General features: G+C 39.8%; 1 protein-coding gene across 1 annotated transcript in view; it reads left to right on the forward strand.

Moving 5' to 3' along the window:
- LOC129111489 (dystrophin-like) overlaps positions 1-18,561 on the forward strand; it is a 213,042-nt gene that overhangs the window by 108,364 nt on the left and 86,117 nt on the right. The window contains exons 3-8 of the mRNA XM_054623459.1: positions 1,694-1,791; positions 4,018-4,090; positions 5,429-5,521; positions 12,560-12,661; positions 14,371-14,441; positions 15,701-15,819. Of these exons, the coding sequence (XP_054479434.1) occupies positions 1,694-1,791; positions 4,018-4,090; positions 5,429-5,521; positions 12,560-12,661; positions 14,371-14,441; positions 15,701-15,819 (556 nt within the window). The remainder of the gene's footprint in view (positions 1-1,693; positions 1,792-4,017; positions 4,091-5,428; positions 5,522-12,559; positions 12,662-14,370; positions 14,442-15,700; positions 15,820-18,561) is intronic.

The raw sequence follows: 18,561 nt of genomic DNA on the forward strand, positions 1-18,561 counted from the left end.
ATGTTATTTGTACATGACGCTGCTGCCAAAGCTTTGCAGAAGTAAAGCTTTACTTTGCTTACTCGTTGTCCATGTCCTCCTTTCCCCTTTTTTCCCGTCCTCACCAATTCCTCTCGTACTTTTTCATAATTACTTACTTCAGTGGGCTTTTGCTCAATTTTTCAAATAATACGATCGCGCTGCTCGCCCATGCTAAATCAAGTGTTGCTGGAAAAATTAGTCCGGATTAGCTGATCTCAAATCTGTTATGACACCTCTAATAAACCTTGTGCATGCGAAGGTCATTCGCAATACCCAAGTTAAATTGAGCTAATTGATCAGCCTCGAGCTAAGAGCTGTGGTTCTGTAGAGTCTGCTGAGGTAAAAAATATCTGAAATAAATAACGGTTTAATCCAGTTATTTTTTCAGAGTGCTCTTATTTATTTTTCATGGTTTGGGTATAATACCGCCCAATGGTGCCTTATACCTGCATACTTGTGTGAACACAGTACTGTTGGGGAATCATTCACAACATGTACATGAAAACACTTTTAAAAGGACATCAGCTTTTGCTGGAACTGAAAATACGGTTGCCATTGTTAGCCACCTTTATAATTTGAGTAATTAAGATCTTATGCAGCTATACATGAAAATGAGAAGTATTTATTATAGTAACCGAACAATTTATTTTGTAGCTTATCTTTAATCAACACACAAACTTGTGTTTTATCAAAACATGAATATAATGCATCATAACAGTGATTATTACGCATTCTAAAAAGATAATAATGTATTACATCTATGGGAATTATAATACAATATGATCCTTGAAAAGGGCAAGCAACTATGAAGTATTAAGATAATATAAATTACCTGATAGGTCATTAGAAAATGCTTTATAGGGGCCCATGATTGATGATTATAATGCATTGTGAATATATGAGTGCTCATAACTATGATTATGCAGTGCTAAAACAGATTATAAAACAGGGCTCTATAATAAGTATATTAAAATACCATGGTTAGTGAATCGAGCAACTCACTTGCCGAAATAGGCCATTGGTAAAAAAAAAAAAGAAGAATTGAACACGCTGTATTATCAGGAGCTAATGATGGAAGAAGCCAAGGTGTGAGGCATCTTGCTTCCTTTCCATCTGCTGTTTAGAGTGGCACATAAGCAGTACAGGTAGTTGATGTAGTCCCCTGATCTATTTGGCTGTATATAGGAAATAAAAAGAAAATCCACATACTTTCTGTACTGAAGCAGCTCCTCAATTCCTCCTTTTTTTCCCTCCACTGTGTGAAGGCCCCAGAGAAGACACTCACTGTATTCAGCCTGCAGTGGTTTCCAATGTGAAGTAACTGCTGCCTTGTAATCCCAGACTTACCAGCACTGATAAAGAACAACCTCTTGGCTACTAACTGCTATCTTCAGATTGAACTCAGGGCTGGTCCGTGTGTTAGTTTAAGAGATTTCTCCAGTATGAGACGATAACTTTTGACCTTTAACACAGAACGAGTGAATTGACCTCATGTCACTGCCTGCAGTTGTTTTTTTTATAGCCGTGAAGCCAAATGCTTCGACGGACTAAAAGATTGCAAAGATGTAACACATGTTTGAGTGTTGAGTATAAATCCACATTGTTTTTTCATGTTAATATATGCGGTTTATTTATAATTGTGTGTGTGTGTGTGTGTGTGTCTGTGTTCTAGACAGGGAAACCACCCGTGGAGGATCTGTTCTCAGATCTGTGTGATGGAAGACGCCTGCTGGAGTTGTTGGAGGGGCTGGCAGGACGTGAGCTGGTACGAATACAGACACACACACACACACACACACACACACACACACACACACACACACACACACACACACACACACAGACACACAGACATGGGAACATGCAACGTGGGCCACAATGTGTAAGCTGTAAGCACTATTACACACAAGGGTGGATTCGATCAATCAGCAAGGGTTGATTCTCACCGTGACAGGAGTTTTGGTCCAGTTGCTCTCTGTGGGCGGAGTCTGTGGCAGACTTTTATCTGTTGAAATGGCACATAACGTCAATGTAACAGTGGGATTCCAAACTTATGAATGTTGGAATATGGTTCTGACTGAAAACATGACCCTTAGCATAATCAGATACGAGGCAATTCAGATATTAAAAAAAAAATATCTGGCTAATATCGGCTAATAATGGCTAAATATATTACATTTACTCAGAAACATTAAAGATGGAACATAAAAACACATGAAATCCGAGGAATGCATGCAGAGATTATTTCACACAGATTTATTTGTCAAACATTTAATTTCGTCATTGAAGCCATTTTGACAAAAACATGGAAATAGATTATTTGAGAATAACTTCCAGAGCCTGGAAGAATGTTCAAATCAACGATTAAAAAGTTAAAATAAATACTCAATTGTACATCATTTGTATTGACATTGTCATGCAAACGTGATACGTTGCAGCAAAGTGCTTTTTCATTTATATTAACACCATTTTAAGCCCTTTACAGTTTCTCACACTCAACCATTTACCAGGTTACTTCAATAAAGTCCTTGAGGGTTCAGGGTTTAAGGCCTTGGGGGGGGCATTGGGATCAGGCCCATGAGTACTGGAAAATGGACAAGAGCAGGCGGCAGCAGCAGGGGGCGGTGAAAAACTGCGGTCAAGCCGAACAGTTTTCAAGGAATGCACAGGAAGTCAAAGAAACAGTTACGTTGTTTTAGATCCAATCTCTAGGCTACTTGTAGTTTGCAGACTTCGTTCGTATTTATTCATATGTGTTTGTAAATATATATTTATGTGGCCTTTGCTGGTCGTTTTGTGTTATATAAATGAGCTTCATTATTATCGACCACACAATATATGTTTTTAGATTAAACCTTCGTTGTACAACATGAGACTAATAGCCAACAATCAGACATTATTACAATTTCACCCAAAAAATAGGATTTTCTACTAAGCGTGGTGTTTGTTGTCAAATCAAAGAACCAATCAGCTCTTTTGATTTGGCGACAACTAAGCGTGTCCCATCATGCCCTGGGGCATGCAGGCATTGGAGAGCAACTGAGGCACCAGGTTCTTAAAAACTGCGGCCGCCTCTATCTTGTAAGGGTCGTCGTTGACCACGTTTTCACGACTTCAGAGCAAGTCGAGCTCAAGCGGGACACAAATCAAATTGGTATGCGTTGTGCGGTGAGGAATTCGGCACATTACATGCTCATCTCGAACAAGCCTAAAGTAGCAGGCAGAGAGGGTCGTTCTAAATTACATAAGCAACTGTCATATGGAGTTCATCCACTTGCCTGACTCGGGCTAAGATGTAACCACATGCCGCTTTTTCATCACTGCTCTGCTGGCGTGAACACAGCATTAACCTCAGCCTGACCTCATCATGTTCCTAACTGTAATGCTCAAATTTCCACTTGTAGAAATGAGAAACTGCAAAATAAATGCCAAGTGCCAAGATTACAATCCTAATCTGGCTCTCAGAGGGAAACACACGCACGCACGCACACACACACACACACACACACACACACACACACACACACACACACACACACACACACACACACACACACACACACACACTCAGACATCAGTCTTAATGAAACTTCTACTCCCACCTTGCTTTTCTTTTACCCCTTTCGACAATTTTCTCCTCTTTTCATCGTTCTCTTCATCCGATCTCGCTCTTATTTCTTTTCCCTTTCTCTCTCCATTTCCTCTCCTCCCTCTCCTCTCTCCCCTACTCATCGGAGGGAGTGACATTATCACCCTTGTCCTTTGTTTGATACTATCTCCTTATTGTAATGGCAAACACACACTTTTATTGTAATGTGGCTGTTTGCGACGCTCAGAGTTGCCCCTGAGCAAGGTCTGTTTATGCCACAATAATCTCCTCTGTGTGTGTGTGTGTGTGTGTGTGTGTGTGTGTGTGTGTGTGTGTGTGTGTGTGTGTGTGTGTGTGTGTGTGTGTGTGTGTGTGTGTGTGTGTGTGTGTGTGTGTGTGGTGAGGTTGGAGAGGGGATTCACTCGCGTTCATTCGCTCAACAATGTCAACCGTGCTCTGCAGATCCTGCAGAAGAACAATGTGAGTATAACTGCAGTGACACATTCATATTTCCCAATATGGTGCGTGAGAGTTTTAATTTGATCAAAGATTTGACCGCGTTAATGATCAGTGGTTAGACTCAGCGTACAGTGAAGGGTCTCCTCTGTAACTTTGTTGCCATATACCTTTGCCCATGTCCCTTCCATTAGACTTTACTTTTGGAACATTTGGAAACACTGACTTAACTAGACACTTATATACTTGCTTATATTGCTGTTCATTTCCCTGCTTGCTGCTCAGAGTAATGATAATGACGGGCTCGTCTGCTGACAGCAGGTAGCTAACAGTAGTTGTAAATGGAGGTTTATTATGATGAGTTCAAGCACTATTCAGGGAAAATTGGTGAAGGTAAATTATAAAACGCTATCATGTGTTCAAATTTAATCTTGTAAAATGTTGTTTTTGCTGAAAAACTTCCAGTTGTTTCAACAATGTTTTTACAGCAATATGAAATAAATATTAAAGGGGGAGTTATGACCTGTTTAACTTCCTAAAACTATCTCTTAGCAGCATTGCATTGAATTGTGTGTTTTCAGGCAAAAAAAGACTATAGATGACAATGACAGAGTAAAACGATAACATGTGGAGTTTTTGAAGGTGTACACTGACTTTTTGGGGGGTTTCAATAATTGTTCAGTGACGTTCGTAAAAAAATTAAATAAAAAAATAAATAAATTAAAATAGATGAAATAAATAACATAAATTTGGAAAAGCAGACTTCAGAAATAGCAAATGAGCAAACAAAAATAATTCAATGGGTGCATCGCTAGTAGCCTAGACTGTAATATAATAGCATCTTGGCTTTGATTTAGAGGATGGTCGGTTGTTTCTTATGTAAACTACACAAAATTGTGCAGTTAGCTAAGGATATGCCCCATGGCTTTGAAAGTAATGCAAGGTTACTACTATTTTGTTAGTAAGCTAGTTAGCCGTGTGTGCTAACGTTTGTAGCTTGTGTTAGCGCCAACAAACGCACTGTTTAGAATGTTTAAACACACAATAAGCTCCTTACACTTTTGATGTCTTTTGCTCAGGAAAAACAACAAACAGCATCCTCCAGATTCTTTGTATAGGCCTACCAAGTATTGCTTTTACCACAACCCAATGCACATCCCTCTCCAACATGTGGAGATAAATTGGAGCAGTTATGGTTGGCAAGCTATGATTAGACAATCGCTCCTTTGGGGAAAGGCTTCAGCAAACGACAGAATTGCTCACAACTCATGTTTAAAATACAATTATAACCTGTGATGAGTAAGAGGAAGTGATGGGGATTATGTTTTGTGGAATAAACCCATCCGTTCATCCCTCCTCTAGGTTGAATTGGTGAATATCGGGGCGTCAGACATCGTTGATGGGAATCACAAACTGATTCTCGGGCTCATCTGGAGCATCATTCTCCACTGGCAGGTGTGTGTTTGTGTGTGTGTGTGTGTGTGTGTGTGTGTGTGTGTGTGTGTGTGTGTGTGTGTGTGTGTGTGCATGTGTGTGCATGTGTGTATATATATAAATGCATTTCAGAAAGCTGTTTGTGTAGTTTTATTTACCGTGACCTTGATGAGTATTTACTCCTTCAACTGCACTGAGGCAAACAGCAAATCGAGCTATGCAATGTCCCTGAACTCTAAATTGTATGTAAATCCATTTCGCTTTATAATTGCACCATATTCAATGGAGCCCATTTAGAGGGCCACACAAAGTTTTATAGTGAACATAAAAATGCTACAACAGGTAAAATTACTGCACTGAGGTGACAGAATATACAGCTTTTACTAGGAAGCATCATTTCTCTTCACAATGAACAAAATAACTCAATTGTGTTTCACATTCCCGGAAAAAAAAACACTGCACCCTATCCTTCTGTCCATTTACATTTTCCTGTTGGTGATGTTATGGTGGAATGTAGACTGTTTCCTAGGTTTTAGGTGACAAGGTGAAACTAGCAGTCACATTACATTACAACCAAAAATGAACCCCTTTACACTTTAGATGAAAATGGGTCTTGTATCCAGATTGTATCTACACATGATTTAACCTAAAAACAAGCAGCAGGTATTGATTTGTTACTCCAGTGTCCACGTTGAGATCCGATCGCAGTACGTTCGATTTTTGCATTAATGTACACTCAGCAACCCATCTTGACAGAAAAAAACAGAAATGTAGAAATTTTTGCAAATTTATTAAAAAATTTCAACTGAAATATCACATGGTCATAAGTATTCAGACCCTTTGCTGTGACACTCATATTTAACTCACATGCTGTCCATTTCTTCTGACTTAATGAATTGCCTCCTTGAGATGGTTCTACTCCTTCATTGGAGTCTAGCTGTGTTTAATTAAACTGATTGGACTGAAGTTTTTTTGCTTGATTTCCTTTTTTTTAATTTTTTTTTATTGTTTAATGACCTATTGCAAAAAAATTTTACACACTGGCAGATGGTTTTCCTTTTTTTAAATTTAGCAAATTAAAAATATGAAAAACAAGACAAGGGAATTAATATACAAAGATAAGATAAAGGACATAATTCGATCAGCAATAGTGGAAATGATGCTACAACACAATCTGTCACAAACAATAGAGGAACCATTATATTGATTAATCAAGAGAGAATTATAAATTGCATAAACAGACGAGGAGCACAAAAGAGCAAGTTAAAGACATTTAAAAAGCAAGGACTTTTATGCAACTTTTTTAGCCTTACTGGTCATTTTTACCATATATCAGTGACTTAAAGTGGTCTGCAAAATTACAGTTAGCAGTGATAATGACAACATTATGTCCACTTTTCTAAAAATTACTGGTTAGAAAACGAAAAAAAGAATCTGTTATAATTTGGATTTTTCATTGCATTTTCATCATGTACTTCTGACTAGAACTAAACAAGCACAGGTCAGCATCATGAGTTTGGAGAAAAGTACATCTACTAGACATATTAATGCGAGTGAAAAAACAGCACAGGGTGCTATGAAAGTTTCCTTTAATGTTCTTATTTACATGATGGAGCTTTCATTTTCCTGCAAATTCATATTACATTGTGCCTGTTGACTACTATTTTTATTTTTATTATTATTTTTATTAACGTTGATTACTTGAAATCTGAGATACAGTGGGTACGGAAACTATTCAGACCCCTTTAAATTTTTCACTCTTTGTTTCATTGCAGCCATTTGCTAAAATCGAAAAAGTTCATTTTTTTTCGCATTAATGTACACAGCAACCCATCTTGACAGAAAAAAACAGAAATGTAGAAATTTTTGCAAATTTATTAAAAAAGAAAAACTGAAATATCACATGGTCATAAGTATTCAGACCCTTTGCTGTGACACTCATATTTAACTCACATGCTGTCCATTTCTTCTGATCCTCCTTGAGATGGTTCTACTCCTTCATTGGAGTCCAGCTGTGTTTAATTAAACTGATTGGACTTGATTAGGAAAGGCACACACCTGTCTATATAAGACCTTACAGCTCACAGTGCATGTCAGAACAAATGAGAATCATGAGGTCGAAGGAACTGCCCAAGGAGCTCAGAGACAGAATTGTGGCAAGGCACAGATCTGGCCAAGGTTACAAAAGAATTTCTGCAGCACTCAAGGTTCCTAAGAGCACAGTGGCCTCCATAATCCTTAAATGGAAGAAGTATGGGATGACCAGAACTCTTCCTAGACCTGGCCGTCCAGCCAAACTGAGCAATCGTGGGAGAAGAGCCTTGGTGAGAGAGGTAAAGAAGAACCCAAAGATCACTGTGGCTGAGCTCCAGAGATGCAGTAGGGAGATGGGAGAAAGTTCCACAAAGTCAACTATCACTGCAGCCCTCCACCAGTCGGGGCTTTATGGCAGAGTGGCCCGACGGAAGCCTCTCCTCAGTGCAAGACATATGAAAGCCCGCATAGAGTTTGCCAAAAAACACATGGAGGACTCCCAAACTATGAGAAATAAGAATCTCTGGTCTGATGAGACCAAGATTGAACTTTTTGGCGTTAATTCTAAGCGGTATGTGTGGAGAAAACCAGGCACTGCTCATCACCTGCCCAATACAATCCCAACAGTGAAACATGGTGGTGGCAGCATCATGCTATGGGGGTGTTTTTCAGCTGCAGGGACAGGACGACTGGTTGCAATTGAAGGAAAGATGAATGCGGCCAAGTACAGAGATATCCTGGAAGAAAACCTCCTCCAGAGTGCTCAGGACCTCAGACTGGGCCGAAGGTTCACCTTCCAACAAGACAATGACCCGAAGCACACAGCTAAAATAACAAAGGAGTGGCTTCGGAACAAGTCTGTGACCATTCTTGACTGGCCCAGCCAGAGCCCTGACCTAAACCCAATTGAGCATCTCTGGAGAGACCTGAAAATGGCTGTCCACCAACGTTCACCATCCAACCTGACAGAACTGGAGAGGATCTGCAAGGAAGAATGGCAGAGGATCCCCAAATCCAGGTGTGAGAAACTTGTTGCATCATTCCCAAGAAGACTCATGGCTGTACTAGCTCAAAAGGGTGCTTCTACTCAATACTGAGCAAAGGGTCTGAATACTTATGACCATGTGATATTTCAGTTTTTCTTTTTTAATAAATTTGCAAAAATTTCTACATTTCTGTTTTTTTCTGTCAAGATGGGTTGCTGAGTGTACATTAATGCCAAAAAAAATGAACTTTTTCGATTTTAGCAAATGGCTGCAAAGAAACAAAGGGTGAAAAATTTAAAGGGGTCTGAATACTTTCCGTACCCACTGTATATTCAGTCGCTGGGCAGGTGAACAATAATACAAAAAGCTTATACTTTACATACAACAAACATTATAAAATAGATAAGTTAAAAGCAGTTCAAAAATGTACTTAAAACGATTGTTTTCTTGAGACTACTTTCACCATATTTTAAGTAGCGTAAAAAGAGAATAAAAATTTGGTAAAGTTTTGACATGGAATTTTTTGTGTCTTCATTAAAATCTTAAGGCGAAGACACAGTTGCCCCTATTGGAGGTCCTTATAATTCTACTAAAGTTCTCAGAGCTGTGCTTGGTGAAGCACATTAAAAGTGGAAGGGCCTAGCTGTGAGGGATTTTACAAACTAACCGTAAGTCAGAGAAAAATATGAAATTCTTCAACCCTTAAAGGAGCAGTGTGTAAGATGTAGTGCCATCTAGTGGTTAGGTTTCAGATTGCATCCAACTGAATACCCCCCACTCCCTGTCAAAGCATGTTTGAGAACTACGGTGGTAGTGTAAAAACGCAAAAGACGCTCTCTGGAGCCAGTGTTTGTTTTTTGTAGAAACATGGGGGTGCAACTTGGTGGACTCCATGAAGCGAACCCATTTCCTATGTAGATATGAAGGGCTCATTCTAAAGTAACAACAAAATGATTCTTACTTTCTTGTCCTTAAATAAAAACATCGTTATGAATATAATATTCCATTTCTGCCAATCATTTTCACCGACTGTTCCTTTAAGCTGTAATTAAAGCTCATAATTATTTTACGATGGACTTGGTGTTTAAAACCAACTTCACGTAAAGTCAGCTTTAATCGCTTACATCACGATACATTTTAATTGTATTTCATTCCTCATTAAGTTGAATAGTGGCTAATGTCTCAATCACGCTAGTTTTGGCATCGACTTAATGACGCGATTAATAGCAAAACACAGTTTTGTAATGAGGTGTGTGTGTGTGTGTGTGTGTGTGTGTGTGTGTGTGTGTGTGTGTGTGTGTGTGTGTGTGTGTGTGTGTGTGTGTGTGTGTGTGTGTGTGTGTGTGTGTGTGTGTGTACATGATTGTGAGCAGCATGCGTGTGAGAAGCTTGTGCACATACATGCCCGTCAAAGGCTGCTACGCCCTGGAGGTTATCGTTTGCTTGTGTGTGGGCAAGTCTGTTAGTGCTTCTCCGCGTGTGTGTGCATCTCTGTCAGTGTGTAGGTGTGTGTCATTGTGAGTGTGTGTATACAGCAGTCTTTGTCAAAGAGCCCCTCCAATTAAAGTGGAAATGCATGCAGTGACCTACTCCCAAATGAGTCCCTTTTTTACCCAGCAGGCCACATTCTATGAGGAATCGCTAACAAACCTGTGTGTGTGTGTGTGCGTGTGTCCTTGTGTGTGAGTCCCTTTGCTGGGATTTCACCTGGACTCCAAATTACACCAAACTCTATTAATAGGTTTGGTTGTTTGTGAGTGTGCATCGGTAAGTGTGTAATAGACTCTTTTCTCCTCTTTCTAACTCCATTACTTTACATGTCTCTGTGCAAGTGCGGTGTGTGTGTGTGGCTGGCTGTGGTGGTCTTTTGGCTGTTTAATTGACTTGAACTGGGGCTTTCAACTCGTTGTTTTCTTCCACTCATTTTTCAGAGCTCCACTCACACTCACTGCACTGGCTCTCTGCATGTATGTGTGTGCAGAAAGCATGGAGAGTGAGTCAGAGGAGGAGGGTTGAGTTGTATGTTTGGGAGAAAAAGAAGAAGAGAGGAGTGGTGTGTGTGTGTGTGTGTGAATGCATATGTGGCGGATAGAAAGGTGAGAATAAGATATGCATAAGCAATGAACAACCGGGCAGTGAAAAGTATAACATCTCCCACTCTTCCCACCCCGCCCCCCACCCCACCCCGAGCCCTGAACAAGTGCTCCAAAACTGTCACTCACAACTGCCAAAAAATCCAGCCTGTGAGGATTCAACTGCATCCACACACAGGCTCGTGCACGGATGTGTGTGTACACAAGTGTCCTTTGACTTTGTGCTGCCATGTGTGCATGTGGATATGCAAAGTATCCACTGACAGGCCACGTCAAAACTTTACTCGAAAGCAGCGTATGTTTTAAAAAAAATGGTGGTTTATGGTAATGTTACATAGCTGGGCGTCACATTAGCATTGGTTCTAATCTGTTGTTCTGTCTATCAGGAGAGTTCTTCATTATTGTGTGCATGCATATGAGAGAGAGAGAGAGAGAGAGAGAGAGAGAGAGAGAGAGAGAGAGAGAGAGAGGGTGTGTTTGATGGTAGCTGCTAACATAAGACGACTGCTAACTGTGCATGTCCGTTCTCTCTAGGTGGATTTCAACAGGAATATTTGGGTGCTTTTTGCAGCCTCTTTATCACATTCCAATTGACTAACAATCGTCTATTTGTGAGTGCCATATGAATAACAAATGCTGAGGACGAATATAAAAACATCTTCAAGCCTAAAATTTGATCACACACTATGTTTAAATTTGTTATTGCTATTTGTAATCCCTACAGGAGGATTCCGAAAGATCTTAATAACCCCCGTGATTTATCAGTTAGAGCTACCATTGGTCATACTTTTCTCTTGGTCCACCATGACACGCCGGCTCCAATAGCTGTAGATGATTGTTTTAGCCTACTAACATCTTTAGCTTATGTTAAGTAAGCAGTGTAAACTGACGTTACCTGTTTCATCATGTCGTTGTCAAAAGTAACTTTCCTTGGAAATAAAGATAAAAGTAGAAAATTGTACACTTCTTAACCACTGGCATTCAAACGAATCAAATTGTAGTGAGGCGCCACTGCAGTAATTACAACTTTTTTTCTTACTTACTGTATGACCCCTTATTTGTATATAGATGTCGAGGTATTTTACTGAAAAAAAAGAAAACTTTAACCTTGTTCCCAAGGTGGCAATAGTGGAAAAGTCACAAGGACCATTAATAAGTGGACTAAAAAGGAAACCATCCAACAGTAAAAAGGAAACCATCCAAAATTGGCAATAATTCTCCTCTCAGGACCATACTTGTTTTTAAAATATATCATGGCAGTCAATCTAAAAGCAGCTCAGATATTTCAGTCTCGATCAAAGAAGTTATGGTTGTGACCAACCTTTTTCTAGCTTTGCTCTAGGGCTCTATACGATGGTATAGAGCCCTAGAGCAAAGCTAGAACAAGGTATTGAGACTAGCATTACTCCTCAGAAGATGAACCCTTTCGATTTTGGACATTTATTGAGGTTTTCTATTATGGCTCTCCAAGTCAAACTCTTTGTACAGAGGCCATTGATGGCTGGATTTGCATGGAATTTACCATATATATTCATGCTCCAATTTACCATAGATATGCATGCTCCCCATAATAAAAACCATTTAAATCCTGAACACTCCTTGAATTACCCTCGAGCATCCCTTAGAGCTGAGAGCAAAAATGTCAATTTTGCATACTGTCATAATCTGATTTGCAGATTACTCATGCTTATCGGAGGATGAACCATTTAATTTAATTTTACTTTCCTCTAAATCCACTGGACACATTGGATCCCCTCTAAGTTGTCATTCCATCCCCAAACCTTCATGTGTGCTGTCTAATAAACATTGCACACCATAGGGGCAGCTATCACAGATTTCCGTTTGTCTTGTAAAAGATAATTGCTTTGATTCTATGTATGTGTGTATGTATTTACAGTATGTGTATTTAAGTGTTTACGCCGGCTATACGTTGTATTTGTGTGCAGGTAAAGGATGTGATGAAGGATGTGATGGCGGGCCTACAGCAGACCAACAGTGAGAAGATTCTGCTGAGTTGGGTTCGTCAGAACACGCGGCAGTATCCTCAGGTCTGTAACCTTACTTCTCACTCTGGCTTATCCTCAATTCACAGGCTGTCACACTAGAGCCACCGTTACTGTAGTTTTTTTCTACAGCAGTCCCTCCTGGACTTTCTAGAAACTGTAGTCCTGTGACGCCATAAAAAATGTAAATGTCTTTCATTTTCATTTTCCTTAGTGGTATAAAATGTTTTTTTACCACAGCCAAAGACCGTATGTTTTTTTTCTAGTTGTCTTATTTTACCGAGGAATTTACCAATTAATTCATTAAAAATCCTACAATGTGATTTCCTGGATTATTTCCCCCCATTCTGTCTCTCATAGTTTAGGTATACCTATGATGAAAATTACAGGCGTCTCTCATCTTTTTAAGTGGGAGAACTTGCACAATTGGTGGCTGACTAAATACTTTTTTGCCCCACTGTATGTGGATATGGTAAAAAACCCTCATGAACAGATTTTCACGAAATGTTGTGGATAGGCTCTGGGCCAAGGAATAATGGATTGGTTTTGGTGGTGATCCAGATCTGGGATTACTGCCATGAGATGATTATCATTTTTTAGCCCTAAGTGTTAGACTAAAAGACAGAGAGAGTTGAGCCAAAGTCCTAAAAATATGTTTTCAGGGTGAAAAAGGAATCCAATTAAATTAAAATTTCAGCGGTAGGCATTATGTCTTTAGAGTATTCAGTATTTGAACAGGTTTGTACAGTGCCATCTAGTTTTTTTTCCATTGTTATTTTTAGCTTGATTTGTTCTCTTATGTATTGAATTTGCTTAACTGCTATGAGGACTCACAACAAATCATATGACACTGCTTGGATAACATATGGCTTCTACTAGTTGTTTCCCCCCCAAATTGTCCCAGGGGAACAACTTGAAGTTTTGTCTTTTTCTGGAATAATTGACGTTTGGCAAAGCCCCGCCCCTCACTTCTACTCCTTCAAGCTGTCAGAGCTACCATAGAGCCCACACTGTCACTAACTGCACTCTCTGAATAAATATCATCTCCATATTTGGAAAAACAGTAAAGCAATTTCTGTGAGAAGCAGACAGTTATAAAGATGAACAATAGAAGCTAAAGCCTACAGGTCACAGCGTAAAGATAAACCACCACATAACCTGGTGATAGAGATAGAAGACGATGAATTTAAGGAACAACATTGTTCCTGTAATGCCGGGTAGGTCTTTGTTCCCTGATACAATACAATTGAAGAGTCCGATTGACCTTATAAACCCTGGATCCATACCTGTATCGGTCCTGGGAAGACCTCTAGTGAGTAGCCATCAAGGAAGATCCTTTCGCAGGGTTAACCGGAAACATTCAAAAGTCAGCTTATTTCAACTAACTTAAACCTAAATTGACCAATGTTAGCTTGTAACCGCTAGTAAAATCTTCAATAGAGGGTCTTCATTTCAGCGGACATAAGTAAATGCTCGGTGTTAGAAATAAGGAATTATTTTGGTTACATTTTGTGTCTTCTCTTCACAGAACATGTACTTCCAGAGCTCATGTAGCTTTGTATTACATTTGAAAGCCATTGTTAGCTTTAGTATTCTGTCACATGTATTAAAAGCTCACACTGGCAATTCGAGAGATATAATCTAATATATATCTATGAAAATGGAAACCAGTATCGGGGCGACAGCGGTTCAACAGTGGGTGTCATACTGCTTTCACAGGTTGGCCCTTTAATATCCATTATCTCTGTCCTCAGGTCAATGTGGTTAACTTCTCCAGTAGCTGGAATGATGGATTGGCCTTCAATGCCCTCATCCACAGCCACAGGTACTGTAAAATGGGTAGTGTCTGTGTGTGTGTGTGTGTGTGTGTGTGTGTGTGTGTGTGTGTGTGTGTGTGTGTGTGTGTGTGTGTGTGTGTGTGTGTGTGTGTGTGTGTGTGTGTGTGTGTGTGTTAGCAGAGAGAGAAATAGAAAGAAATAAAGCAATAGACACAAAGGAGGAGTGGATTCTCAAAGGGGTACGAAGGGAGATTTATTTGGCTGCCTTTTTTCTGGTTTTTCTGGTCCGTTCACACATTTTATTAAATGGATACACAGAGAGGTGGAAAATCTGCCAATTATCACTTAATACACAAAAAAGGAAAAAAATAGAAAGGGTGAAACAAAACCAAAATATGTCAGGTAGTGCCATCCAGCTATTAGTGACGCACTGCTAAAATAAACAACCAGAAGAATCATATGGTCTTACTTTAAACCTAATCAGTTATTCTGTGGACATTTAAAAAGCTGCATCATTCGAGAGCAATGAAGTCCTACTATTATACAGAAAATCTGCACTAAATTAAGTAGTGAATGAACAAATAAATAAGTAAATGAATCAGTAAATGGATAATGGATGAAAGCCCAATCAATCAATGGACAAACGGCGTTAATCTGCCTCCATGGAAACCCATGAGAGTCTGGGTCTCAGGCCTGGACTCATGTATTAACGAATCAAATCACGGTTAGCTTGCATGGACATCTGTTCGCAGTGTCCTTACAGGAATACAGAGTGGGAGATCACAAACGCAACATCGCTCTGGTGCTTCATGCCAACAACACATTCTGTTTACTGATCGTGAAATATCAGCAGATTTCAGGGAGCAAATGTTTCAATCAAATATCAATAAGAATCAAAGTACCGTTTTGAATTTTTATGGTCTACCCAAACTCTTAACTGGAAACTGTGTACAGCTAAGAATCATACATGGTTGCTGACTTAGAAAGTAGTTCCAAAAATAAACCAGACTGCCTCAGCTGAAGTGAGTTAATTACAGTGTATTTCATTTTTAAGGAAATTAATCTAGGCTATGTAATAAAAACATTGACATTTTTTTTATGACTACAATGTCATCCTTTTTACATTGGAGAATGCTCTTTGTCCTCTTTTTTTTTTTTTTTTTACTCGACACATGCTGAAGAACTTGCATAGGGAAGCTGAAAAACGATCAACCAGGGACATGATCTACTAAATACATGGGTTATTCCTCTATGTTTGGATGCAGTGGGTACGTGATCCCTGTTAATTTCCCTTTTGCCTCCGCAGACCTGAGCTCTTTGATTGGAGCTCAGTGGAGAAGAAGACATCTGCGATCGACAGACTGGAACACGCCTTTAATAGGGCAGAACAACACCTGGGGATAGATAGACTGCTGGACCCTGAGGGTAACTAACACACACATCCCGGTACCTTTGTCTTAATTCTGGGGACCCTCATTGACATAATGCAATGACGACCGGCCAAAATGTCCTCACTACCCAAACATTTACTCACTCTGTGGATAAAAACCTCACTATGTAGCAAGTGCAAGAACACACACATACACACACAAACACACCAATTATTCCAGGGAAGAACACTCTATAGTTACAGCTCTAACCGCATTTCACGCCTTACAACCAAACACCTTAATTAGTCCAGCTGAACAGGAAGTGCCATCCTGTGATTGGGGGTTGCTATAGTGATAACTGAGGTCACCTTGGTGGAAGGACTTGATCAGTAATGCGCAACCTGACCGATAGTTTGGCTCAAAATGTTCCCACCTGTGTGAAAAGTCCAAAACTCCAGCGATGCCTCCCAACGAGCTCATTCATCAAGAATTTGTTGACATCCGTGGCGTCCATCACTGCCAGGGTTGCTGCCGGCCCAAGACTAGTATACAGACTCTTAATCAAAACTGTCAGTTAAGAAAGTGAGAGAAGCTGACCTGGGTCATTGGTTGGGCAGCTCTCTGTGATAAATGTTAGTGGTGGTAATGGTTTTTTTAGCAAACATAGGCTCTATGTTTACCAAACTTATCAGAAACAAAATGTCAGCGATATTGCCTGTAAAATAATTAGATATTGATTCATTCGGGTGGTGCAAGTTGCGTATCCAAATTGTCCTAATATTGTGTAAATAGCGTGATCAAGAAAAAATCTCTCATCCTCGTTGGACGACAAAAAACTTTATTACAAATATTATTTTAAATTGTCTTTTCTTTTCTTTTAATCACTTTTCTCAAAAGGCTCAGCACATCAATTAATAAATGGGCTCTCTGGGATGGTCTTGATTGTAAATGGTAATGGTAAATGGACTTGTACTTGTATAGCGCCTTTCTAATATTCCATTCCCAGTCACACCTATTCAACCAATCACACCCATTCACACACCGACGGCAGGGTGCTACCATGCAAGGTGCCACCTGCCCATAAGGACTTTCCTAAGCATTCACACACGTCCACACAGGAGCAATTTGGGTTAAGTGTCTTGCCCAAGGACACATCTACATGGACTAGAGGAGTCGGGGATCAAACCACAATCTTTTAATTGGGTGACGAACCGCTCTACGTTCTGAGCCACAGTTGCCCCAAACTGGTTCCCTCTGAGAAGATCTCCGGCTGGTGGCCCCACCACGAATACATTATTCCATAACTTTTTGAAATTCATAATGTTAACACATTATTGACATCCCAAATGTGAAAATCCTATGTACAGTAGTTTTAGCCAAAAGGCTAATTGAACCGTGTGAATTGAGCGGTATTCCTCTTTTATCCCCCTCCGTTGAGAGCGCTGTGTTTAGGCTCCGAGCCAGAGCGATAGGGAATGTTGTAATCCCTCGCAGCTCGCTTAATCCTTGAAACGACACATCACGGCAGATGAATTTTCCATTGATCTTACAACAAACAATCGCAAGTTTTGAGCAAGCGGGGTGAACGTGTATCATTAGCAGGCCGTGCATCCATGCTCCAAATACTATTAACCCCCACCTGGGCTTGTTAAACATTGTCTCATGCTATGAAAGAATTTCACGTAGTGTTTGTCTGAGGTTTGTGTGAATCTTAGTGAAGAAGATGTCAACTGCAGTTTTACTATTTTATGGATACTCTAGTGTAATCATAGACTTTTACTATGTTCCTTTGTGTTGCTTTTTCCTTGTCTTTTTTGTTCTTTGAGTTAAATCGCTTGTACTGTATTGTACTTGTATAGCGCTTTTCTAATCTTCCTACCACTCAAAGTGGACACTACATGTCATCATTCGCCCATCCACACCCATTCATACACTGATGGCATGGGGCTACCGTGCAAGGTGCCACCTGCCCATCAGGACTCAAACTAACACTCATAACCATTCATACAGTGCAGGAACAGCCTGCAGGAGCAATTTGAGGTTAAGTGTTGTGAGGTGTTGTTTATAAATAAATAAAACAAAGAAAAAGTTAACTTTGCTTATCCAAATAAAACTCAACTCATAACAAAGGTTAACTAAATATAATTCTATTAAATATAATTGAACTAACTAACCTAACATCACGTGCACACAGCTACACACTGATGTCCCTTCTACACCCCTGTCAATGCCAAAGGCCTCTGCTTAAATAGAGCCTTCCATTAGCAGGATCTGGTTCGTACCATTTCTGGTACGAACCAGAAATGGTACCTCCTCAAACAAGTAAGTAACAATGACTTTATCTTACTACAAACATTCTGATAGAAATCACTTGGATACTTCACCATATATACCGTTATACACTTGCAACCATGCATAAGAGATAATATCTAAGCTAAATACATACATTTACATTATCTACCCCTCCCCTACTTGGCTTAACCCCATGACATCACTGCTGATGTCATCCAGTGGACACATCGAAACAGACTAGGGGAGACGGGGATCAAACTGCTGATCCTCTGATTGAAGGACGACCTTGCCCTACCACGTAGCCACAGACGCCACTACTTGTCGGCATGACTTTTTGGAAGAGGTATTATCACTAAAGCTGAAAACAAAAAATGTTCAAACCATATTGTAGTGATGAATATTTTTGGAATAGGTATAAGATATTACATTACATTACAGTCATTTAGCAGACGCTTTTATCCAAAGCGACTTACAATCAGTAGTATATTACATATCATTCACCCAT

The sequence above is a fragment of the Anoplopoma fimbria genome, chromosome 22 (genome assembly GCF_027596085.1).
Source record: "Anoplopoma fimbria isolate UVic2021 breed Golden Eagle Sablefish chromosome 22, Afim_UVic_2022, whole genome shotgun sequence".
NCBI lineage: Eukaryota > Metazoa > Chordata > Actinopteri > Perciformes > Anoplopomatidae > Anoplopoma > Anoplopoma fimbria.